The sequence below is a fragment of a genome, unplaced genomic scaffold (assembly GCF_019419815.1).
Source record: "Pyrus x bretschneideri cultivar Hongxiangsu unplaced genomic scaffold, Pyrus_bretschneideri_v1 Contig16, whole genome shotgun sequence".
Taxonomy (NCBI): domain Eukaryota; kingdom Viridiplantae; phylum Streptophyta; class Magnoliopsida; order Rosales; family Rosaceae; genus Pyrus; species Pyrus x bretschneideri.
This window is the reverse complement of record NW_025999457.1, coordinates 3339202-3365236: the sequence shown is the minus strand read 5'-3', so window position 1 is coordinate 3365236 and position 26035 is coordinate 3339202. Positions and strand designations below refer to the sequence as shown.

Below are 26035 nucleotides of genomic sequence, written 5' to 3'. Positions count from 1 at the left end.
ATGAAATTAAATGTAATATAATTAAATATTTAAAATAACTTGTGACAACACTTACTTCATCGTAGTAATTGGCTTCGCTTTCATGTCTGCTTTCGACCTTTAACACTGCTTGATGTCATTTATTCAAACTTGGATGAAGATGTTTTTTCCATCTTGAAGAACAACTCTTGTGGTTTTGGGAAATCTGTGGAGTGGTGCTTTCGTAGAACTCATAGTACTTTTTGGACGTACGAGTCAAAACAGCTCACTTGTTTGAGAACTCCCCCTCACACTATCTTCGGAGACCCACTTATAAGCCCTGCAAAGAGCTTGATCTTCTTTTTAGGTCCAAGCCCTACCTTTCAATGCAAATCCGGCCATTTGAAAATTATTGAAAAAATTGAAGCAAAGATTGTTGGAAGAGGTAAGAAATGATTTAGGAGAGAAATCGTGTAAAATAGTATGAAATGGTGAAAATAATGTGAGAAATGGTGTAGGAATGACTTAGGTATTTATAGGAACAAAATAGGAATTTTTTAATTTTTTTAAATTTTTTTTAATTTTGTTAGGAAAAAAAAATTCAAATCCAATGGTCACCTGGAGTCAGCTAGCTGTTGCTAGATGGTGTCATGCAGATGCCAGGTAGCTGTTGGTTTTAAAAGGTTGGGCTGGCTCATTTGGGCCAGTCGGTTGGCCTGATTTGGTATGTTTGGCCCGGTGGGGCCCACAAGCCCTTTGGGCTACCCCTTTGTTGGAGACGGTTTTCGTGTCATTTCGAACTATTTTTGGCCATATGGCCCGTTGGCCGGATCGGTTGAGATGGCTTGAAAGGAGGCCAAAGGGCCATGTTGAGCCCTATAGCTCTGCAAGAAATTATTTTGTAATGAACAGTATCAAACTATATTTTATACCACCTCCAATCGAGGCGGCCAAATAGCTATAGGCCAAAACATAGCTAGTTTGACAAAAAACCATCTCCAACCGAAGAGGGCTATTTTTCAGGCCCCTCAATAATTTATTACTTTAATTGAATTAAGATGGTTAATTGAATTAAAATAACATATTAAAATATGGTTTTATGATGTATTTTGAGTGCCACTTGTCGCTAAATGAATAAGCCCTTTCTTTGATTGAAAATGTGGCCATTTGAAAATTATTGAAAATATTAAAGGAAAGATTATTGGAAGAGGTAAGATAATAGAAAGTGAAGAATTGAAATAAAATGAGATAAGATAGTATAGAATAGTGAAAAGGATGTAGAAGAGTGTGAATATTATTTTGGAGGCATCATTGTTTCTGAGGAATGACGACACATGCCTTGCAAGGAGTGGTCCACACTAATGGATTTTGGACTAGGATGCTCTACCCTTCTCTTTCCATCCCATTCCATCTCCTTTTCTCACATTCTCTATTTTGTCTTTCTTTTTCTATAAAAAATTAATATAAGATGTTGATGTGGCTTAACCGTGACCGTTCAAATATGAGGGGAGGGAAGGAGAGGTAAAAAAAGAGGGGAGAGAATCCTACTCCGTGGATTTTAGGGTGCGTTTCGTTCTCAACTGGGACACGTGTCTTTGGAATCTGTGCAATTTCGGTCTTAGTAAGCTGGGGCGCGCCTATTGCCTCCCTGTTTCGGGCTGCTGGAAACAAGCTGGCTGGCTCTTTTTGGCCAGTCCACTGGCCTAGTGGATAAAAGTATGGCCTAGTGGGGTTCACAAGCCTTTTGGCCTAGCTCTCAATAGGAGACGATTTTCGTGTCAAAACGGGCTATATTTTGGTTTATGACCCTTTGGCTTGGTCGGTTGGATATGGTCGTAGCTTTCAAACTTAGGCCTAATGAATCAAACAGGACCAAGAATGAAACGGCTTGGTCAAGGCATACTAAGTCCAAGTAGTCCAAAATAAAGAAAACCATGGAGAAAACTTCGAGCCGTGTCACATCAGTGGATACGAATCTTCAAAAATCATGGATGCAAATTACCTCAAATTCAGCAGTTGTGAACCATGTCACATTAATGGGTTAAATTCCCGTGAAAATTACCGAATTGGTCAAAATGGCGCACACAAAACATCCTAAACTACATCAGGTTTGATCCCCTAAGGGTGTAGGCAATTTAGATTCGATCTAGATGGAAACGCACGAAACCTAAAACAAGTCCAAATCAAATCCCTGGTTCACCTCAACCAAATTCACCACAAAATCCAAATTCAAATCAAATCCCAAGTTCTTTCAACCAAATTCACCAAAATACAAAATTTTTCTTTCAGTCATTCACTCATCGAAAATCTAGAATTATGCCAGTTTGATTATGCGAAGGATGCGTAATCAGTGTATTATCAACATAACCAAATCTTTCTTTTTCAGTGAGTCATTCACTCATTGAAAATGATGAAGAACAAGTGGCTTGATCCCTCAAAAAAGGTACGTAGGTAATCTAGGGTTCCACCTAAGTGCAGCCGCAAAATCAAATAAAGACATTGATCTCCAAAATTCATTTTTATCATGTTAGAAGCAAAACGTATTTCGTTATTAAAAAAAAAGGTGTGATTAATAAACGCATTGTTTAGAATGAGTCGACCTCAAAATTAATAATCTTCCAAAAAACAAATGAGAATAAAATTTTATTGAGTAAATTGTTTATTACATTTCTTTTACGACTTGTTTTTGGGATTTGGATCCCATCCGGATACAAATTGTGGGGATCCAATTCTAGTCATTCATCGTATATCGTGCAGTCAGAAATCATTTTAAATTTTTATTTAAAATTAAACACAAATAGTACTGAATGAAAACTGATCGTACAAAACAGTTAAAATGTGAAAATCTCTAAGATCCTCACAAAGGAGACCTCATCCTTATTTTTGCTCAACACTCAATTAAGAGCAGTGTTCTAAAAAACAGCTTAGGTGCTAAGCGGTGGTGACCTGAGGCATTTTCTTGCAAATCGATTGGGCTCTAGGTGGCACTAGGTGATGCTAGGCGGCTAGGCAGTTTTTTTTTTTTTTTTTTTGAAATTAACAAAATATATATATCCTATCTAAGTCTAAGTTGTGAACTTGTAATACATGTGTCATCCTACAATACTCCTCACTATGGTTATATGGCATATATGCTTAATGTGTTTTTAAATTAGACTTGTTGGATACTCTTTTTCCATTTTATCATTCTTTTATTATCTTATCCATAGATTTCATACAAGTATAATTTTTTGTAAGTGTCAATATGCCCTTATTCACAAGATATAATGAAATTTATCTAAATCTGCGTAGGCCGCCCGCCTAGACCCTCTTAGCGGCCTAGGCGCTAGGCGCCAACTGGTGCTACCCGACTAGCACCTAACTTTTTTTAGAACCTTGATTGAGAGTGCAGAGTGTCTGATTTGCCCAACATGTATCTACCTAATAAAATATTAATAATATAAAATACTAAACTAAGTAAGGAGCGAGTAAAGTATTCATAATATAAAACAAGGATTAAGCTCAATTTACTACCTTAATATTTCTTGGTTTTCAACATTTGGTATATGAAGTTTTTTTTCTTCCCAGAGTCATACCTCAAGTCTTAATATTGGGATTGTCTCATATTTCAATTAGTCTTTTTGTTAAGGAAGTCGTTAACTGGTGATATGGCATTTATGTAGATAATGAATAGGTGCTAGATGTCAATATGACCTACATGGATATTAATTTTTTTTTAAATTAAAAATTAAACATTAAAAAATTTAAAACCTAAAACCTAAAAAAGAACCCCAACATCGTCCTCTGTGATGAGGATGGTGAAGCACCCAACATTATCCAACTCTAAAAAGGTCATGGCAAACAAGTCCAAGATCTATTTCGCAATGGATCTGGTTCGCTACAGCGAGCTATTTCCAACAGCTCATCTTCACCATCGATACCGAGATCTGAAGATGTCGCCAAGGTTTTGGACCCCTCCTGGTTCAAAGAATCGGTTCCTAATTGTACGGACGAAGCCAAGATCTAAAGTCATCGTTTCGTCCCAATCCAGTCAGGGTACTCGATCGCAGACAACCCACTCACCGCCGCAGCCAAATCCAAGCAGTCGATCACCATCATGGCCATATTCAACATGCCGTGGAATCTTCTAGAAGGTGGTCTTCGGATCTGGATTGCCATAATCGACGGCTATGCCAGCAAGAGAGGTTGTGGGTTTGGTGAAGGAGATAACTATGGTAGAGAGACAGTCGAAGGATGAGATGGAGGCGGTGAGGAAAGTGGAGGATTTGGGTTCTGGGTGTGTGAAAAATGGCGGCTTAGGAAGCGTGGGTGTGGGTTGTCAGAGGAGATGCGGGGGTGGCTGGAGAAGTTGTGGGTGATAAAGACTTTTAAGAAGATGGAGGTTATAATATTTTTTTTGTTTATTCGTTCTTCTTACTGGAAAGAGGGCTAGGCAAAAAATATTGTTTAATTTTTAATTGTTTTATAGGTCCATGTGGGGCCCACAGTGCCACATTTTGCATTGTCATTGCCCAATCAAGTGCCACGTCACGTTTTAACAAGGTCCTTAAAAGATTAACGAAAATATGAGATTGTTCCAAAATTAAAATTTGAGGTATTACTTTGAGATGAAGGAGTGGGACGATTTAGCAGGCAACTGTTATTTTGTCTTTAAAAAAAAATAGTAATTAAAAAGGTTTGAAAATTTTAAGCTTTAACGATCAAGAAAAAAAATAAAGAGTAAAATAAATAGTACAATGATTGATTTTTAGTGTAAAAATATAATTTTTCGTTAAAGTAAACAATATCAATAATTTTAGTTAAAATTCTCTTTAAAAAATTGGTTTAAAAAAATATTTTCTTCCTTGCTGAGCATTTTGATACCGTTGGATCAAAAAAATAAAATGGGTGGGTCGATCAATCGTAATTGACTCGTTACTAGCCAGTTCCCACTATTCTTTTCGGAGTTTTGAGTTTACTTTACCCTACGGTTGTCTGTAGATCTCAAATTTGATCTGTGCTGCCTGCCAAGACATCCTTGGAGTAACAATTGATGGATTCATCGTCCAAAGATGATCCGATGTACGACGTGTTCTTGAGTTCTGGAGGTGAAGACACACGCACGACCTTCACGGACCACCTCTACTGTACATTAGAAGACCACCGATTCAACGTCTTCATGTACGGAGACGAATACGATTACAAGCTAGAAAAAAGTAATAGAGCTATACCAGAACACCTGATTCAAGAAATCGAAAGGTCTAAGGTTGCCGTCGTCGTCTTCTCAAGAGGGTATCCGGAGTCCGCGTGGTGTCTCGAGGAGCTGGTGAAGATCATGGAGTGCAGAAAAACACTGGGTCAAATGGTTTTTCCAATCTTCTATGGTGTTGATTCCTCAGATGTCGTGAACCAGAGTGGTAGTTTTGCACAGGCGTTTCAGAAATATGAACAGGAAGTTAAGGATGAAAAGGTACTTCTCTGGAGAAACGCTCTTAATGAAGCTGGAAGTTTGGCCGGATTCAATTTTCGAGAAACCGACGGTGTTGGAACCAAATCTGCCGGGTAATTACTTTCTTATTTCCTTTTTATTTTCTCTACTTTGTGTGGCTGAAATTTCCCTTCGATTTTATTTATTGATCCATTTCTTCTAATCTTTCAAGATCTAGGTCATTAAAATTTAATAGGGCTTAATTTAAAAGTTATAATAATTTTAGCAGTTGGATAAAATTTTAATAGTTCAGATTTTCGAACTTGGTAGATTAAGAGGAAGAGATCCGATGATGATTCCTTTCCTTATCTAAGCACTAGACACTCAGTGCTATGATTTGATTGTATAATTCTTCATTTAGAAGTGAGAGATTTAAGTTCGAATATCATATATGACGAATTCGATATCAAATTAGGTTGTTCATTGTATAAATAACTTAGCCGCACTTCTTATTTTCTTAATGTAAAAATATCGATGTATTAAAAAAAATCTCTTTCTCAATTAAAATAGACTAAAAGGACTATTTAATCTTCTATCCCACAAAAAAATAGTAAGCAGTAATGTAATTTTATAAATTTATTTATTTATATATTTTTAGTGAAAACGAAAACTGAAAACCGAAAACGACATGGTTTTCAAATGGCCCTTAAGTTTTCACTTTTGCCTTGTTGAAATTTAACAACAAAGATTTCAGTTTAAGAAATTGTAATAGTATCTGGAGATTTTGACTCGTCAATTTCTGAAAGATTAATGTGATCTTGAAGTCGCATAATAAATTTTTACTTTCGCTTTTTTGAATTTTAACAACCAGGAATGAAGGAAATTTTATCAGGAACGTTGTTTCTCAGATCACTGGAAAACTGAGCAGAAACAATCACTTAGTGTTACCTACCAAGCTAGTTGGAATAGATTCTCGCGTGCGAGAAATTAGTCAGCATTTAGATGTTGGAGGATCAAATGATGTTCGCATAATTGGAATTTTGGGTATGTGTGGACTGGGTAAGACAACGGTTGCAAAAGCCGTTTTCAACAAACATCATCATAGTTTTGACGGTGCAAGTTTCCTTGAAACCGCGAGCGAAGAGAAACTGGTTGATTTGCAAAAAAAACTTATTTCTGATATCTTGAAACCGGCCTACATATTGGTAAGTAGTATCAATGAAGGGACCAAGGAGATAAAACAAAGGTTAGGCAACAGAAGGGTACTTGTCGTAATTGATGATTTAGACAGCGTTCAACAAAGAGATGCTTTGGCTATACAACCTGACTCCTTTGGTCAAGGGAGCAGAATCATTATAACTTCAAGAAACGAACATTTGCTAAAGATACTTAATGTGTATAAGATATGTCCTCTGCCAACAATGAATGAAAGAGAAGCTCTTGAGCTACTTAGTTGGCATGCCTTTAGAAACAATTATCCTAATGCAGAGTATATTGAGCTCTCAAGAAAGGCTGTTGGCTACTGTGGAGGTTTGCCACTAGCACTTGAAGTCTTAGGTTCTTATATACGTACAGAAAGCACAAGTGAATGGGAAACTGTACTGGATAAATGGAAGAGATCACAGCCTTATCGGGAAATTCACAGAAGACTTGAAATAAGCTATGATGGGCTAACTGATGATGACGTGAAGGCTATATTCCTTGACATCTCATGTTTCTTTACTGGAATGAACAAGGACTATGTCATGACAGTACTGGATGGCTGTCAGTTTTATCCAGAAATAGGGATTCGAGAACTCCAAGATCAATGCCTTGTAACTGTTGATAAAGAAGGCAATCTCATGATGCATGATTTGATTCAAGGCATGGGCAGAGAAATTGTGCGTGCAGAATCCCCTGACAATCCTGGAGAGCGTAGTAGATTGTGGCATAATGAAGATATAACAGACGTATTGACAAAACAATCTGTGAGTACTTTCTGCAATTAAATTTGATGTTAAATGCACATACTAATGTAGCAGAGAAAGGAACCTGTAAGAGACAACAAAGGAGCCGATTGTATTGAATTTTCTCAAATTAAATAGCAGAATCAACATGTCCTGCTCTTCTTAAGTGCAATTTGTTAAATATGATACCTGTAACAGAAGCTTGCTAAAGATACATAACTAATGTAGATAGTTGTAAAGGACAACTCTATGGTTATTATCCAGACATATGTGCACATTATAGTGTGTGTGTGTGTGTGTGTGTGTGTGTGTGTATAGGGGTGTGATATCCACACATCCCTTTTTACTTCTCTCACACCCTTTTAATTTTCGGCCGTCGGATTGGATGAATTGAAGAAGATCAAAGGACAGAAATTAACAAGGGGTGTGAGAGAAGTAAAAAGGGGTGTGTGGATAGCACACCCCTATATATATAAGTACATAGCGTAGATATATATATATATATATATATAAGCACATCATAGTAGATATATAATAAAAATTGCCTATGAGAGGTCCCATGTTCTATATTGTCTAATTGTCTACCTCTCATGTGGTTCATCCATCCAATTCAGGGCTTTGTGGTTCTGATATATGAATTAATCGTCTTTTCCCGTGCCAATAACCCTTTTCTTGGTTTTTTTAATTATTTTAACTTTTAATTATTTATATGTAATAGGGAACGGAAGACGTTGAAGGACTCGCTTTAGATGTGCAAGAGTCTGATGAGCGTAGCTTCAGTTCAGACTCATTTAGAAACATGCAGAGTCTGCGATTGCTCAAACTCAATAACATAAAGCTCACTGGAAGTTACCACAATCTTTCCAAAGAGTTAAGATGGTTGTGTTGGCATGGATTTCCTCTGGAGGTCATACCAAAAGATTTTGATCAACCAAACCTAGTTGCTATTGACCTGAGCTATAGCAAACTCATACGAGTTTGGGAGGATTCCGATTTGGTATGATATGGCCTCAACCAAATTATTTATTCTTTCTTCCAAGTTTCATAAACATGAACTCCTTGCTTCCTCTTTTCTGTTTGTATTTATTTTGGTTTTTTTCTTTTGTCTAACAGTTGCTCGAGAAGTTGAAGCTTCTTAATCTCAGTCATTCCCATAACCTGGCACAAACACCAGACTTTTCAAAACTCCCAAATCTCGAGGAATTGATTTTGAATGATTGTGAGAGTTTGTCCGAGGTTCATTCATCCATTGGGAATCTTGAAAGACTTACTTTGGTAAATCTTGAAGGCTGCAAAATGCTCAAGGATCTCCCACTGAATTTCTTTAATTCCAAGTCTATTGAAACTCTTCTTCTTAACGGCTGTTCAAGATTTGAAGACTTGGCTGAAGGCTTGGGAAAGAGTTACCATAAGACAGCAGATGGCTCACCTATAAGACAAATACTAAAGTTGAGATTTTCATCTCAATATGGAGTGAAAGAGTCACCATCAACTAGTCTTTTGCCCCTTTCTTTTCATGGCTTAAACTCTTTACGGAAATTAGATCTTGGATGCTGCTCTTTAACAGATGATGAAATCCCGAAGGATCTTGGGAGTCTAATTTCTTTAGAAGATTTAGATCTTCGAAAAAATAGTTTTTGTAGCCTACCAAGCCTCAGTGGTCTTTCTACGCTTGAAACATTGTGTTTAGATGATTGCACAAACCTACATGCAATCCCAAATTTACCAACAAGTTTGAAAGTCTTGCGAGCGGGTTTGTGCACTGCATTAGAAACAGTGCCAGATTTTTCAAAATTGTCGAATATGAGAGAGTTGTATCTAAGTCATTCCTGCAAACTCACCGAGATTCCGGGCTTGGAGATGTCATTAAACTCGATGACAAGAATTCATATGGAAGGGTGCATCAATCTCACTGCTGATTTTAGGAAGAACATCCTTCAGGTCTCTCTCTCTCTCTCTCTCTCTAGCCTGTTCTCTTTCTCGTTCTACGACACACACCGAAGCACTTGTATATGACACCATATATATGACACGTGCATGCATAACAATGTATTGTTGTTACAAATCTGGCTCTACATGGTACAGGGATGGACTTCTTGCGGATATGGTGGCATTTTTCTCAATGGAAATTATATTCCTGACTGGTTTGATTTTGTCAAGGGTGATCGGGTCAGTATTCACATACCTCAAATTGTTGGTCGCAATTTTAGCGGGTTGACTCTGTGCTGCATATACTCTTCAAAGACACAACGTGAAGGTCCTCTCGGCATTATCGTTAGCAATAAAACCAAGCGTACTGCTTTGCTCGCCCGGATAACATATGCCTCGGTACCAACTTCCTGTACACTTGATGACCATTATCTTTGGCAGGGGCATATATCGAACTATGTGCTAAGTTTGCAAGGAGGGGACAAGGTCGATATAGTTGTAATGCCTGTTGAAACTGCAGATGCTTCTGTGAGAGTGAAGAAAATAGGGGTTAATCTAGTATGGGACAAAGAGATGAAAGAGAATATGCATGATTCAGACTTTAATCTCTATGATTTTGGCCTACATCCGGTTTGGTTCTTGGGAGCTGATGGGTACTTTCTTATCTCTTTTTTCCTTTCCCGTATTTTGTATTTTTTTCCCTGTACCTTAGTTCCTTCTTGCAGAAGTTATTAATTGGCTACATAATGTTTTGGTCTATTTAACTCTCATATTTATCAAATGTCAACAAACAATGAACTTATATAACTACGGCTTAGGGTATTTGATTTTAAACATTGCAATGTAGAGCTTCCAGACTCTTCCATGAGAAATCTGTGTTATTTATGGTCAGATATTGAGCTAACCACATGAATCAAATATTTGATTTTACACATTTATGCATATATAAATATAATTTCTGAAGTTCATAATGCTTTAATGGTTTTTGAAGATTTTGATTTGGGCTTTCAAATCTTCCACTCCCAAGCTTTGTCGTCATAGTGAGTAAGATATTAGTTCAATTTAATTGTGCCATTTTTTAAGTAGATCTTACTTTTGATGAATTTTGAATTGAATTTTACCTACCAGGTATGAAGGATTCAGTATTAGAGAACTGAAGAACAATTACTTGGACGTAGCCATACACCCAGTTGGAATAGATTCTCGCGTGCAAGAAATCAGTAATTATTTAGATGTTGGAGGATCAAATGATGTCCGTATCATTGGAATCTGGGGTATGGGCGGACTGGGTAAAACAACGGTTGCAAAAGTAATTTTCAACAAATATCAGCACATGTTTGATGGTACAAGTTTTCTTCCAAATGTGAGAAAAGATGAGGAACTGGTTGATTCACAAAACAAACTTCTTTCTGATATCTTGAGATCGGGAAACATGAAGGTTAGTAGGATCTATGAAGGGACCAAGGAGATTAAAAGAAGACTTGGCAACAAAAGAGTACTTGTTATAGTAGATGACGTAGACCGCGATGCACAGTTAGATGCATTAGCTCTAAGGCATGACTCATTTGGCCCAGGAAGTAGAATTATTGTAACAACAAGGGATCAACATTTGCTAAAGATACTTAACGTGGAGGCGATTTGTCCTTTGCAAGAAATGAATAAAGAAGAAGCTCTTGAGCTATTTAGTTGGCATGCCTTTAGAAAGAATTATCCTAATGAAGAGTACGTTGAGCTCTCAAGAGAAGCTGTTGACTACTGTGGGGGTTTGCCACTAGCACTTGAAGTCATAGGTTCTTATCTACGTTCAACAAGCACAAGTGGATGGGGAACTGTACTGCATGAATGGAAAAGCTCACAGCCTTATAGGGTAATTCTGGAAAATATTAAGACAAGCTATGATAGGCTAAATGATGACCTGGTGAAGGATGTATTCCTGGATATAGGCTGTTTCTTTATTGGAATGAACAAGAACGATGTCACGACAATATTGGATGGCTGTGACTTATATCCAGAAAAAGGAATTCGAGAACTCCAAGATCAATGCCTTGTAACTGTTGATACACGAGGCAATCTGATGATGCATAACTTGATTCGAGACATGGCCAGAGAAATCGTACATGCACAATGCCCTGACCATCCTGGAGAACGTAGTAGATTGTGGTATCATGTGGATGTAAAAGACATATTGGTGAAACAATCTGTAAGTACTTCGGCAATCAAATCTCATGTTAAATATGAACTTCATTAAGGGATAACTATATGCCTCCTATTATTTCAATAATTAACTTTTAAAATTAAAAACGCCAAACCCAACCAGTAGATGCTGAAGCAGTTACCACTCACCCCTCCAACCCTCCACCCATATTTTTCCTTTTTTAAATTCAGAAATAGAAGTCCAAAACAATATTAAGGGCACACGCGTGTAACCGATGCCGACTGAGATACCTAATTAATTTGGTAAAATGTAAATCACAACTGAATTCTTGTTCATGCATCTAATTCATTGCTTTCTTCATGTGTATAAATTCTCTTGTCACGTGAAAGTAAATTTTGTCTTACTTTGTTCCGTTTTTTCTTTTCCTTGAATAGGGAACTGTGGCAATTGAAGGACTTGCTTTAGTTTTTCCTTATAATTCATGGTTCAGTACAGAAGCATTTAGAAAGATGCGGAGTCTAAGATTGCTCAAACTCAGTCACACAAAGCTCACTGGAAGTTGCAACAATTTTTCCAAAGAGTTAAGATGGTTGTGTTGGCATGGATTTCCTCTGGAGGTCATACCTTTAGATTTCGATCAGCCAAACCTAGTTGCTGTTGACCTGAGCTATAGCAAACTCAAACGAGTTTGGGAGGATACTGACGTGGTATGATACGATCTCAAACAAATTATTAATTATTTTCTTCAGCTTCTGTGAATACCAATATCTTGCTTTCTCTCTTGTATTTGAATTTTTATTTTGTTATCTATTTTTTCTTAGCAGCTGCTCATGAATCTGAAAATCATCAATCTCAGTCATTCCCATGACCTAACAGAATCACCAGATCTTTCCAAAGTCCCAAATCTTGAAAAACTGATATTGGTAAACTGTACAAAATTGTCTCAGATTCACCCATCCATTGGGCATCTTGAAAGACTTTCGTTGGTAAATCTTGAAGACTGCGAATCGCTTCTGTATTTTCCACGGGATTTCTATAAGTCAAGGTCAGTTGAGACTCTTATTCTTAACGGCTGTTCAGGTTTAAAAATGCTGGATGACAGCTTAGGGGGGATGGTATCATTGACAACACTTCAAGCATGCTATACAAGGGTAAGGCAAGTACCATCTTCAATAGTAGGATTGAAGAACCTGACATTTTTAGGCCTTAGAAACTGCGGGTTAACTGATGATGCAATCCCTAAGGATCTTGGGAGTCTATTTTCTTTAGAAATATTGAAGCTTGATGGCAATTCGTTTAAAATCCTACCGAGCCTCAGTGGACTCTCCAAGCTTAAAATGTTAGATTTGAGTTTTTGCAACCGTCTTCGTGAAATCCCAGATTTACCAACAAATTTGGAAATCTTGAGAGCGAATGAGTGCATTTCACTTGGAAAAATGCCAAATTTTTCGGAAATGTCGAGTATGGTTGAACTGCATCTGGATTTCTCCCCCAAACTCACTGAGATTCTAGGCTTGCATGAGTCGTTAAACACCATGAGAAGGATTCATATGGAAGGCTGCACCAATCTCACTGCTGCTTTTAGGAAGAACATCATACAGGTCTCTCTCTCTCTCTCTCTCTCTCTCTCTCTCTCTCTCTCTCTCACGCACACACAAACATGCACACATACACGCGTAAGACATGCATGTACTAGAATATATTACTTATGCATAAGAATGACGTGTACATGCTGAGTTTTAGGAAGAACATCCTACAGATCTCTCTCTGAGAGCTGTATTGTCTTGCTCCTTCTATCACACGCCCACAGAGGCACTGTACATGACACACGCATGCATAATTAAGACTTTTGCCTTCTACAAATTAATCTGGCTTTACATGGTATGCTCTAGGGATTGACTTCCTTCGGACATGGTGGCATTATTTTTCTCAATGGAGTTTATGATATTCCAGAGTGGTTCCAGGTTGTTGGTATTCATGAGTCCAATGATGTTCATTTTAAAGTGCCTCAATATTTGGGTCGTAATTTTAGAGGATTGACTCTGTGCTGTGTTTTCGAGTGGATTTGTCCTGGATTTACTGTTACAAATATTACCAAGGGTAAGGCTTTGCACATCCCGGAAGAATCTACATCCAGTTTGGGTAATGTACTCCGTTTGCAAAGTGTATTATCACATGATGTACTCCGTTTGCAAAGTGGGGACGAAGTCTCGATTTCTGCAGTTACGACAAGATTGGGTGGGATGGGGCGATTGATGAAAACAGGAGTTAATCTAGTCTGGGATGATGGTGATGGCGGTGACGCATACTCTAGCAAGGACGAGATTGTTGCCGTACCAAGCAATATTACATCTGACGAGGTTTGTACTTCCGAAATTATTAGAGTTATATCTTATATTTGCCAAATATTAGCACCTAAGTTTAGGGCATGTTTGGTATTTAACTTGAATCCAACTTTTTAAACTCAAAAACAATTTTCAAATTTTAGGCCTTAAAAACTTGTTTGGTATAACTATTTTCATTTCAAGTTTTAGGCCTTAAAAACTTGTTTGGTATAACTATTTTCAAAAACTGAATTCAAAACTAACTCAAAAATATAGTTTATTCTCCAAAAACACAAAAAGTGAGTTTTTAAACTTAAAACTTCTTTTTTTTTTTCTCTCCCTCCTCCCCTCTCACTCCAAATCTATCTCTTTTCTTCTCTCGCCCCCTTCTTTTTTTTTTTTGATCTTTTTCGTCTCTCCTTCAATTTGTTTTCTTCATTCTTTCGGTTCTTTCTCTCATTCTTTTTCCTCTCTATCTCTTTCGATCCTCTCTTCTTTCTCTTTCATCCAATCATCTTACTTTATTTCCTCCTCTCTTCTCTTTCTCCCTCAACCCTTTCTTTTTGGATTTCTTTGTTCAGCCGACAATTACTAGAGCTGCAAGCTCAAACAATGGCAATGGGACAACGTCAAACAATAGTCCTCCGTCGAGATCGTCCACCATCTGCCACCAGGGCTCGAGGATCATGCGGCGGCAGAGGAGCGGAACATCCTCGAAGCACCCTGACAGGGCGGAGGAGTTTTCACTGTCCGAGCTCACGGCCGCCACGAATGACTTCTCAATGGAGAACAAGATTGGCTCCGGAAGCTTCGGAGTTGTATATAGGGGCAAACTGCAAGACGGCCAGGAAGTTGCGATCAAGCGCGGCGAAACCGCCTCGAAGATGAAGAAGTTTCAGGAGAAGGAGAGGGCATTCGATTCGGAAGTTGCCTTCTTGTCGAGAGTTCATCACAAGCACCTCGTGAGGCTTGTCGGATATTGCGAAGAGAGGGATGAGAGGCTTTTGGTATATGAGTACATGAAAAACGGTGCGCTTTTCAATCACTTGCATGACAAGAACAATGTGGAGAGGAGTAGCAGTTTGTTGAATTCGTGGAGAGTGAGGATCAAGGTTGCATTGGATGCTTCAAGAGGCATTGAGTATCTGCACAATTACGCCGTGCCGCCTATCATTCATCGAGATATAAAATCATCGAATATCTTGCTCGACGCGAATTGGACCGGGAGGGTGTCTGATTTTGGGTTGTCGTTGATGGGGCCGGACTCAGAGGCGGATTTTAGGCCAACGAAGGCGGCAGGGACGGTTGGCTACATTGATCCGGAGTACTATGGACTCAACTTGTTGACAGCAAAGAGCGATGTCTATGGATTTGGTGTGGTGCTATTGGAGCTTCTGACGGGGAAGAGGGCCATATTTAAGGATGCGGAGAACGAGGGGACGCCTATAAGCGTGGTGGATTTCGCAGTGCCGGCGATTATGAGCGGGGAGTTGGTGAGGGTTTTGGACAGGAGGGTTGGGCCGCCGGAGGTGAATGAATCGGAGGCGATCGAGCTGATGGCGTATACCGCAGTGCATTGCGTGAATTTGGAAGGGAAAGATAGGCCGACGATGGCGGACATTGTGGCGAATTTGGAGATGGCGTTTGCTCTCTGCGATGACAGCCCCGGCAACATCTCTGGTGGTGGAAACTCCATTGTGTCTGCAGAGTAAGAGTGAGTAAAATGTGCTTCCTTCCCATTAAAGAAAGAATTGAATTATTTCTTCAAATTTTGTCAAATTTTTAGGGGATAAATTGAATGGATTTAATTAAGATTTTTACCATTGGGGGTTGTAAAAAGACTAGAGATTTAGGGGGTTCTATCTAACCTTGCTGTAGTGTAACATTTTGTAAACACTTAACAGCTAGAAAAATATAGCCCTTGGTTGCAATTTTCAAGTGATGCCTAATTTTTTTTTTTTTTTGTTTTTATACTTTTAAATGTGTATGCCAAAGCATTCAACTAGGGTCATACCATAAAACGAGCCAATTAGATAATATCACGTCGTCAGTTACTTGCTATATAAGTTGCGACAGTGTAATATGAAGCTATATAAGTTGCGACAGTGTAATATGAATAACATGTCTGATTGATATGCTTATTAATATTAAATGATCGAACCAGCCAACTGACCAAGCAATTGAGTATTTGTGGTGTGATTTGAACAAGGCACAATTCATTTGGGTGGGTGTCCTCATTCACAGAAAGGTGCATGACAATACTCTCTTGGCAGATGAGAGAGTCAAAGATTGTGACACAAAAGTTTGGCTTTCCAAAAACCATAGGGATTTCTCTTAATAAATGTGTTTTCTTTCTTCTTCTTCTTCTTCTTCTGCTTTTTGCGAAGTCAGCCGAAGATTACAAAGCCTGCGGTTTGTACTTGAGAGCGGTAGCCAGTAGCAGTATGTTTTGTGGCACACAAAAAAAGAGAATTTTCCAATTTCATGAATCATAAGGTATGGTCCATCACGAAAGGGGAAGGAAAAGTACCAGTCTATAACTTTGGATCTCAGATTAGTTTACACGTCCAACACTTTGACTCGGAAATTCTAACAAGGCTGCCAAATTGGTTAAGCCCATGTGTTCTCTTAATCAATCGACGCGTGTAGGATCAAGATCCATTCTCCGAGGAAATAGGATTATCTCCTCTCTCATTCTCATCTTCATCTATTTCCTTCTCTCGCACATTACTTTTTGTCTTATTATCTCTATAAATAAATCAATATAAGATGTTGATGTGTCTTAACTGTGATTGTTCAAATAGGAGGAGAGGGAAGGGGGGAGAGAGATTAGAAGTGAAGAGAATCCTCCTCCTTATCCGAGAGATTTTCTAAGTGACGGAAACACAGCCTGGTGCATCTAGTTATAACATATGTGGTTGGAAATTTGAAAAAATTTCAACCAATTATATAATACTTGGTGTACTAAACCATATCATTATTTTTTTTTCATTCCCTACACAAAAAGGGCGTATACTTATGACTACGAACAAAAGTTCTAAGGCGTTTTGGAGTATGAGATATAGTATATATGCTCAGGTTGTTTAACCATTATATCTTCTTCTTTTTTGAACAAAAATCTAACAGCTAAAACACCCCTGTTAGACATAAGTTTCTCTCATATAAAAGGCCTGCCTAGTCGCTCAGTACTATGGTCTAGTAATATTTCTCTTTACTTAGAAGTGAGATGTCTTAGGTTCGAATTTTGTGAATGACAAATTTGATACCAAAATTAAGTTGTCCATTATGTAGTTTAGCTAAACTCTCCCTCACATAATTATTGTAAAAATATCGATGTGCTAAAAAAACAAAAAAAAAAAGCCCTGGCTAGTACGTGTCCATAAATTAAAGCGGTGCCTTGAGTTGTAAAATTTAAAATTTTTAATTTGCGTACCAAACAAGTTTTTGAGTCTTAAAGAAAATTGTTTTTAAAAAAAATTCTTAAGAACTGTTTTGGTTATTTTTATTTTTTGTCCTGTTTTTATTTTTGGTTTTCTATATAATTAAACTTCTTTAAATTAATAGCCTCGAGACCCAGGAGGACTATTATTTAGCAAAATATTAAATAATCGATAAATTAAAAGTTTATTAATTTATCAACGTATTTTGTATTTTATTAAATTCTATAAATTGTATTTAGTTTCTTATCTCAAAGACGTAAAGAAATCAAGAATTAACCATAGTCGTATACTTTTTTTCTAGACTCTTCCATCTCCCTCAGTCCACACGGACCGTTGTCCGCCTATGGCTTCCGATCTCAAAAAGCGTGCGAAGAAGTGGTTGTGACCACTTCGAGTTGGCCGTTGCATCTGTCGAACCAAAGTACAGGCATGAATTCTACCAGAAGCCAGAAGAAGTGGTTGTGACTATATTCACCGAGGGCATTCCAGCCAAAGACGTTAATGTTGAGTTTGGTGAACAAAAACTAAGTGTTAGCATTGATGTTGCTGGTGAAGATACGTATTATTTTCAACCTCGCTTATTTGGAAAGATAATACCTGAAAAGTGCAGACTTGACGTTCTGTCCACCAAAGTTGAAATTCGCCTGGCTAAAGCTGAACCATTACACTGGACATCTCTTGAATTCAGCAAGGACAACCCTGTTCCACCAAGAGGTAAAGGAAAAAAAAAATTTGGCAAAAATTGAGGATATTTTTGTTATTTTATCCTTATTTAATGCATAATTTGTATGAAATGATCAAAATGATTGATTGTGAACAAATTCAGATACTGATTTTATCGATTTTAAATATCATAGATGTAAATCACCACATCAAAAATGTCATGCCCCCCAAACTGTTAGCGAAGGGCATGAACTCTGGACTACCACTAAAGTAAACAATCAGTCACCTTAAGCTTAATGGAGTCTGAAAAATTCTTTCAATACTCACTCGACCAGAAAACCTTATATAACTAAAATTCCCCCGTACTTTCCCCAAAAGGGTAATAAATTCCCTTTCCTTACGCCTAGCTCCACATGAGCTGTTACAATTCTTGTATAAAATCTCATTTTTCTCTATTAGTTTTCTCTCCTAAACTTAAGAAAGTCCTCTCACATGTAAAGCAACTGATTATGTTGCAGAAATGTAATAATGCATAAATGACGGTGAAGGTTTTAGAGAGGTAAGGAAAGAAATGTAGAAAGAGAGAGAAATGAATAGTTGTAATATTATATCATTGAATTACAGTCATTACATTTGTTATATATTCTACAGTCTAGCTTGTTCACTAAAATGATAGGAGCATATTCATGCGACTTAATTAGCTTGTTCTCGTGCATTTATGTTGTGTTTATTTAGTTGTTTTAGTGTTTAAGGCCACTTTTGTGTATTTTCAGATTATAAGGCCAAAGTGTGCAAGAAGATGCAAATTGGAGTCTTTTGGAGCGAAAGAGGAATGAATGAGTTGAAGACTTGAAGAAACGACGAATTCATACTCCAACGATGAATTCTTACCAAAACGAGGAATCCTACTCAAACAAGGTTTCCTATTTTAGGAAAGTTAACCCTAAGTTTCCCGTTTTGGTAACCTTTCCTAAACTTAAACATCCGTATTTTCTAGCCACTTTGACGGCCTTATAGGCACTTTAGGACACAAAACCAAGGCCCTAGCCCTATTTCCCTTCCTAGCTGCACCTTTATATTTATGTTTTAATTTCCTATTTTCGTAAGCCATTGAATCCATTCATTCTCATAATTCATTCCCTAAGCCGTAGCCACTAGATTTTTATATTTTCTTCTCAGCCATGACTTCCCAAAAAGACTCTCCCAAATTCTCCCATAAATCCCATGCATGCCATTCCTTATTTCAGCACCATATATCATTTTTTATTCTTCTTAGCCGCATCATCTACCCTAGCCGTGTATTCCATCTTAAAAAAACCCTAACACTAACCGTGCAGCCACTTCCACTTTTTCCTCCATCTCACGCAGCCACCATATCCCATTCTTTTGTCCTTTAGCAGCACCATCCCATTTTTATTTTCTTACCTGCCGTGCACTCCATTCTTTTCCCATTATTCCACCCTAATTTCATTCTAAGCCGTGCTCCCATTGACTAACAGCCGCAACACATCATTCATCCTGCCGCAGCCACCTGCACCCATTTTTCTTCTCTGCCGCCAATCACCATCCATTCCAGCATCACCTTCTCAGCCGCACTTTGTTCTCCCTGCCACTCCCCAAGCCGCCACACACATCCACCCTATTTTTCCCTTAACAGCCGCCATTATTCTCTCCAAAAGCCGTAGCCACCATCCCATAATTTCCCTTCACAGCCGCACCACCAATCCTCCCTAAATCCATCCCCAACCCAAAATAACATCCAAATCATCCATTTAGCCTCACTGCCGCATCAAGGAGAAGAGGAAAGAGGACTTAGACGCGCAGAAATTCAAGTGGATTCGTTGGGCGTTCTAGGTGTAATCCATCCTTTGTTCTTTATGTTTAAATTCAATTTTATTTTTCTTGTTGTGAACATGAGAGGCTAAATCCCCCTAGTTAGCTAGGGGGTGATTCGAAACCATGTTTATGCTTGCAATATGAATTGATTATATTTGGTTGGAATTTCATAAGTTGTGGATTCAATTTGTTTAACTGCTTGATCGATAACTTATTTATGTATGTTGATTGAGAGTGCACGCTTAATTTTCATGCATGAATATGATGCTAGATTATGAGGGAGTTTCACCTAATAGTTACAATCTTATAATCACAAGTAGTAAAGGTCGCTTGAAAACGATCGCGTTGAATGAATTCTTAGCATAAGTTTCATGCAATTCATAGTAACGAATGCTTCGTCAATGCTTATGTTTTTCATAGAACTTAATGATTCTTGCTTGTATCTCTATTATGCAATTCATGTAGGGAACTTGTAGGGAATGTTTTGGGTTGTCGTATGCAATCATCCAACTTAATAACTTGTGGAAAAACTGAGGGTTAATTAGTGCAATTCACGGTTAATTTGGGGCGTTGAGTTTCATAATTTATCGAAAGACCAACTGAAAATCAAAGTGTATGCAAGTGTGACATGTATGGAGAAGAACCTTCTAGCTAGCATTCATTCCATATTTCATCACATTCATATTTAAATTCTGCCTGTAAATTACAATTTGTGCATTTAATTTATTTTCGTCAAAACCACAATCCCCCTTTACCTTAGTGTCTAATTTAGTTAGAAAGTGTCTTAATTTGTGTTTATAAGTGTTTTGTATTCTTTGAGTCTTTTGGTTTGTTTTAGTGTCTTATTGTTTAGTTTTGCATTCTTTGAGTCTAGTTTAGTGTTTTTAATGTTTGTTTTACGTTTTTGAGTCAGTGTCCAAGTGATTTAGTAATCCCTCCTAATCCCCGGTCTAGAACGATCCCTACTTGCATCTTTACTACAATTGTCACAAGAGGGTTTTAATTTGTGTGCTTACTTAGTTCGCATCATAAGACACCTTATAACTGCCTTAACCTCCTTATAACAAACCTAATAATCCATTGACACATGGCACACTATCTGACCATTCATTATATACTGTTAACATCCTCCCTCAAGCTCAGGAGGAGGATCACGAAGCCTGAGATTGCAACAATGAGCATGGAACAACGGTGCAGACAGCCCCTTTGTCAGGATATCAACAAATTGCTTAGTAGAGGATACAAACTCCATGTGAAGTAATTGTTTAGCAATCCTTTCCCGAACAAAATGCACGTCAATCTCGATATGTTTGGTTCTTTGATGCATCACTGGATTGCAGGTAAGAGCAATTGCGGACAAATTATCACAAAACATTGTTGATGGAATTGATATGTCAATCTGCAGAAATGCAAGAATCTGTTTCATCCAATCTATCTTAGTAGCTGTTGTAGCAATGGCTCTATACTCAGCTTCCGTTGATGAGCGAGATACTGTATTTTGCTTCTTGGATGACCATGAGATTGGATTAGTCCCTAGGAAAACAACAAATCCAGTTGTGGATCTTCTGTCATTGGGATCCCCTGCCCAGTCAACATCACTAAATGTATTCAACTCCAACTCACCTTTCACATATTGAATACCATAATGTTGAGTCATTTTAAGATATCGTAATATCCTTTTGATAGCCAAGTAATGTGACTTCATGGGACAATGCATAAACTGACAGACTTGATGCACAAAAAATGCAATGTCGAGTCTTGTGAAAGTGAGGTATTGTAATGCTCCCACGATGCTTCTGTACAACGCAGGATTATCAAATGGTGTTCCATCATCCTTTAGAAGCCGATTATGAGGCAGGCAAGGAGTAGCACAAGGCTTTGACTGATGCATTTCTGTCTTTGTCAACAAATCATTAACATAATTATGCTGAGATAGAAATAACCCTTCTGCAGTTTGTGTAATTTGAATTCCAAGAAAATAGTGGAGTGAGCCTAGATCCTTGATATCAAATTCTGTTGCTAATGCAGAAATGACTTCTGAAATGATAGTTGTTGCACTCATTCTGATGATTATATCATCCACATAAAGGAGGAGGATGACAACCCCAGATTCAGTGTGTTTGACAAACAAGGACGTATCTGCATAAGTTGTTTGAAGCCCCAGAGAAGGCAGAAAATTAGTAAACCTCTCATTCCATGCCCTTGGGGCTTGTTTGAGACCATATAGAGACTTGTGAAGTTTGCATACTGATGATGAATAGATAGAATCCACAAAACCAGGAGGTTGTGCCATGTATACCTCTTCTTGCAAGATTCCATGCAAAAATGCATTTTTGACATCAAGCTGTCTTAAACCCTAACCAAACTGTGCAGCTAATGCAAGAATAAGTCTCACTGTAGTAGGCTTAACTACAGGGCTGAATGTTTCACCATAATCTATACCTGCCTCTTAATTGAACCCCTTGGCCACAAGTCTAGCCTTGTATCTTGAAATAGTTCCATTGACATGCCTCTTTATCTTAAAAACCCACTTGCACCCCACAAGATTTCTGTTTGATGGTAAAGGAACCAAGGACCAAGTGTGCTGAGAATGTAAGGCTTGTATTTCCTCCTCCATAGCTTTAAACCATACTGGAGATTTCATAGCAGATTTGTAAGAAACTGGCTTAATCTGAGATAAATCCACTTCTGCATTCTCAGAGGCCATGGCAAGGAATGCTTTCTTCTTGACAATTCAACTCTTTGATCCTGTTTGCATAGGGTGTAACTTTAATGGAGGGATAGGAAGAATTACTTGTAAAGTTTCTAGTTGAAACTCAGGAACCATAGGGATGGTAGAGGAAGTACACTGGGGTGAAGTGCTAGTAATGGGTTGTCTTGTGTCTTCTGTTGATGTTGACTGAGAAGGATCCAGTGTATTTAGGCAATGAAGAAATCTGGCATTGGCAGAGGTAGGTGTAACACTAGGACTAGACACAAAAAGATTTGATGGTGCTCTAACAATTGTATTGTTACTAGTAACAGATACTGAACTCACTGGATTTTGAGAACTAGACCTCTGTGAATGGATATATGACTTTTGGACAAGAAAGGAATATGGGAAATCATACTCATCAAATATCACATGTCTCGAGATGTAAGATCTCTTTGAGCTAACGTCAAAACGAATATATCCCCTTGTACTTGGATGCATATCCCAGAAAAATGCATATGTTGGTTTTAGGTTGCAATTTGTTACTAGTATAAGGCTTTAACAATGGGAAACATGCACAACCAAAAATCCTCAAGTGTTGAACATCTGGAACAGATTGAAAAAGAACCTCAAATGGGGATTGGTTGTTTATAGTTGATAAGGTATATTGCAGTTTGACAAGCAAAAGACCAGAAATATGCAGGTAGGGATGCAGTCTGTAGCAAGGTGATTGAGGTTTCAACAATATGTCTATGTTTTCTTTCTGCCAGTCCATTTTGCTCTCGAGTATAAAGACATGAAATTTGATGAGTGATTCATTTATCTATCAAAAATGATTGAAAAACATTACTTGTATACTCCCCACCCCCATCACGCTGTAAGATTTTAATAGAGACTGCAAAGTGATTGAAAATGAATTGATATAACCGAACAAACATAGAACAGACTTCACTTTTATTATGCAAAGGAAATAGCCAACAATATCTAGTGCATTCATCAATGAATGTCACATAATATTTGTATCCATCAATAGAGGTATAGGGAGCAGGACCCCATACATCACTATGCACTATTTCAAAAGGAATTATAGATTTTGACACATATGGGGAAAATGGTAACTTGCTGAATTTGCCTTGGAAACATGAATGACACAAAGAAGGTAATACATTAGAAGATACTGGAATATTAGATTTTCTAAGTATAGTGGAGACAATAGAATTTGAGGGGTGACCTAGTCTGCTATGCCAGAAACTGGAATGCACTTGCTGTCCAAGAAATGCAGCTTTAAATCATGCTTGAGCACAGTTGGTCTGGATATTGGTATTGCATATAGCCCATTACTACACTTCCCCTTGTACAGAATCCTCCATGTGGCTTTGTCCTGAATCCAGAAATTAAAAGCATAAAAAATTAACCAACAATTGTTATCGAGATAGATTCTGTGCACATATAACAAATTCTGAGTAATTCTCGGAACATATAACACTGAATTAAGCTTCAATTTTTGAGTAGGTGTATGAGTGACAGATGAACCAGTATCTGAAATTGATAAACCTGCACCATTGGTAGTTTGAATGGTCTCTGTGGATGGGAAATGTGTAGCCAAGGAAAGATTTTGCAAGTTTGCAGTGAGATGATTTGTTGCTCCTGAATCTGTAAGCCAAAACTGCTGAGAAGAAGCATTTAATGTTGGAGTGGATAGTGAGGAGTTGACATGCATTGCAGTCATTTGAGGGGTGGTGCCAGAAATATTTGCATTTCGAAAATGACAAAACTGAGTAGTGTGATTCTTCTTGCCACAAATCTGACACCCTTCAACTATAACGGCCTCAATATTTCTGAATTGACATGTATCAGCAAGATGACCAATTTTCCACATATTTGACAGGCTAATTGTGAGGGAGATGCACCAAGAATACCGGAAGCAGAAGTATTGTAGACATTTCTAGAGTTCCCAGATCGAGAATTAGTATTATAGTTGAATTTACCTCTGCCCTTGTTCTTGTTGTAATTGTTCTTGAAGTAGATAGGTTGAGCACCAGAAAAACCAAAAGACTGAGTGCTCGAATACCCTTGACTCGAGTTTGCAGGACCCCCTTGATTATGACCACCAGAATACCCGTTGGATGGAAAAGACGAGTTCTTGGAACCAGATTCAAAATTCTTGGCCACCATTGCAGAAAGAAATGGTGTAACAGCAGTATTCTCAACCATTGCTTCTTCAGCAAGCAACTGAGATCTCAAGTCTTTGAGAGAGATTACACTTTCTCGGCCTCGAATGATGGATCTGATGGTATTGTATTCCCCCGATAATCCATTAAGAGTTAAGATGACAATATCATCATTTTCGAAATGCACTCCTGCAGCTGCCAAATAATCACGAGTTTCCTTGATTCGCTGCAAGTACTGGGATATGGAATCAGGGCCTTTCTTGATATTTTGTATCTCAGACTTCATTTGGAATATGGTTGCACGAGAAACAATGGAGAATTGTCTTTTGAGCCGAATCCACAGTTCTCGAGCACTTGTGCTGCCAATGACACAAGATACAACCGATGGGGAAAGTGTCACAGTGATGAGCTACATCAAAGCGTTATCATGCATTTTCCATACCTTGTATTCATTTGTTTCAATTCTTGATGATGAATCCCCAGAATTGACATCAGACTCCCCAGAACCAGAAGAAATAAACCGTGCAGGACAAGGAAGAGAGCCATCCAAGAACCCCATAATTCCATGACCTTCAAGTAGCAATTGCATCTGAAAATGCCAGGTGAGATAGTTGGAATCATCAAGTTTGACAGTGACCGACGTAGAAACGATAGAAATAAGAGAGGTGATTGGCGATTGCACAATTTGTAGTTGAGTAGCAATCACCATTGCAGCTTGCTGAAGAAAAATTCACACAGGAAATATATCAAACACTTGGCGGACACGATTGTAAAGATGAACAATTGCAAGATAGGGAAACTATTGAAGTTCCGAAACCAAGAAATCCAAGATATCAGAGAAGAATAAGAAGATCTGGAGCGGCGGAAGCAAGAGATCCAAGATCGAGATAACCTTTCAAGCAAGAAGAGCTCGATCGGCTCTGATACCATGTAAAGCAACTGATTATGTTGCAGAAATGTAATAATGCAGAAATGACGGTGAAGGTTTTAGAGAGATAAGGAAAGAAATGTAGAAAAAGAGAGAAATGAATTGTTGTAATATTTTCTATATCATTAAATTACAATCATTACATTTGTTATATATTCTACACTCTAGCTTGTTCACTAAGACACCTTATAACTGCCTTAACCTCCTTATAACAAACCTACTAATCCATTGACACATGGCACACTATCTGACCATTCATTATATACTGTTAAGATCACGCTTCACTAATAATTTTTATGATATCATCATTTTCATGCACTATTACTGATAAAAGTTGAGATTTCACTATAAAACTAATTAGCAATATGTTATATAGGGAATAGTCCCACATCTTATAGGCCCTTGTATGGATTGTTCCCTCACCAATGTGGGACTTTGTCTTCACATTCTCACACGCCCCCCTCACGTGTGGCGAATTTTCAAGCCTAACATGTGGATAATACAAACAAGGTGCTGTGAGCACATGTGGCCATTGGGCTTTACACGTGGGTCAACCTACTCGGATACCATGAAGAAAGCTAAGGTT

At 38.0% G+C, this 26035-nt stretch overlaps 2 protein-coding genes across 5 annotated transcripts in view; one reads left to right on the top strand and one right to left on the bottom strand.

Moving 5' to 3' along the window:
- The window catches only part of LOC103934681, a 59991-nt gene extending 41962 nt beyond the window's left edge, over positions 1 to 18029 (top strand). Inside the window, exons 1-10 of one of the 4 annotated variants that reach the window (XM_048580971.1) lie at positions 4863 to 5499; positions 6237 to 7332; positions 8030 to 8308; positions 8425 to 9252; positions 9397 to 9893; positions 10369 to 11440; positions 11830 to 12102; positions 12217 to 12996; positions 13288 to 13755; positions 17461 to 18029. In XM_048580971.1, the coding sequence (XP_048436928.1) occupies positions 4991 to 5499; positions 6237 to 7332; positions 8030 to 8308; positions 8425 to 9252; positions 9397 to 9893; positions 10369 to 11440; positions 11830 to 12102; positions 12217 to 12996; positions 13288 to 13755; positions 17461 to 17544 (5886 nt within the window). In that variant the 5' untranslated portion in view covers positions 4863 to 4990 and the 3' untranslated portion in view covers positions 17545 to 18029. Of the gene's footprint in view, positions 1 to 4862; positions 5500 to 6236; positions 7333 to 8029; positions 8309 to 8424; positions 9253 to 9396; positions 9894 to 10368; positions 11441 to 11829; positions 12103 to 12216; positions 12997 to 13287; positions 13756 to 14300; positions 15658 to 17460 lie in introns of those variants that run through there. The other 3 variants (XM_048580968.1, XM_048580970.1, XM_048580969.1) reach the window with 3 other exon arrangements.
- Positions 18030 to 20778: 2749 nt separating this feature from the next.
- On the bottom strand, positions 20779 to 21951 carry LOC108866175 (uncharacterized mitochondrial protein AtMg00810-like). The gene has a single exon (XM_018644357.2). It carries the CDS (start codon positions 21949 to 21951, stop codon positions 20779 to 20781), a length of 1173 nt encoding a protein of 390 aa, XP_018499873.2.
- Positions 21952 to 26035: the final 4084 nt, after the last annotated feature.

Excerpts from the sequence above, each read along its gene's own strand:
- LOC108866175 (XM_018644357.2), bottom strand. The coding sequence starts at position 21,951 with ATGGCACAACCTCCTGGTTTTGTGGATTCTATCTATTCATCATCAGTA.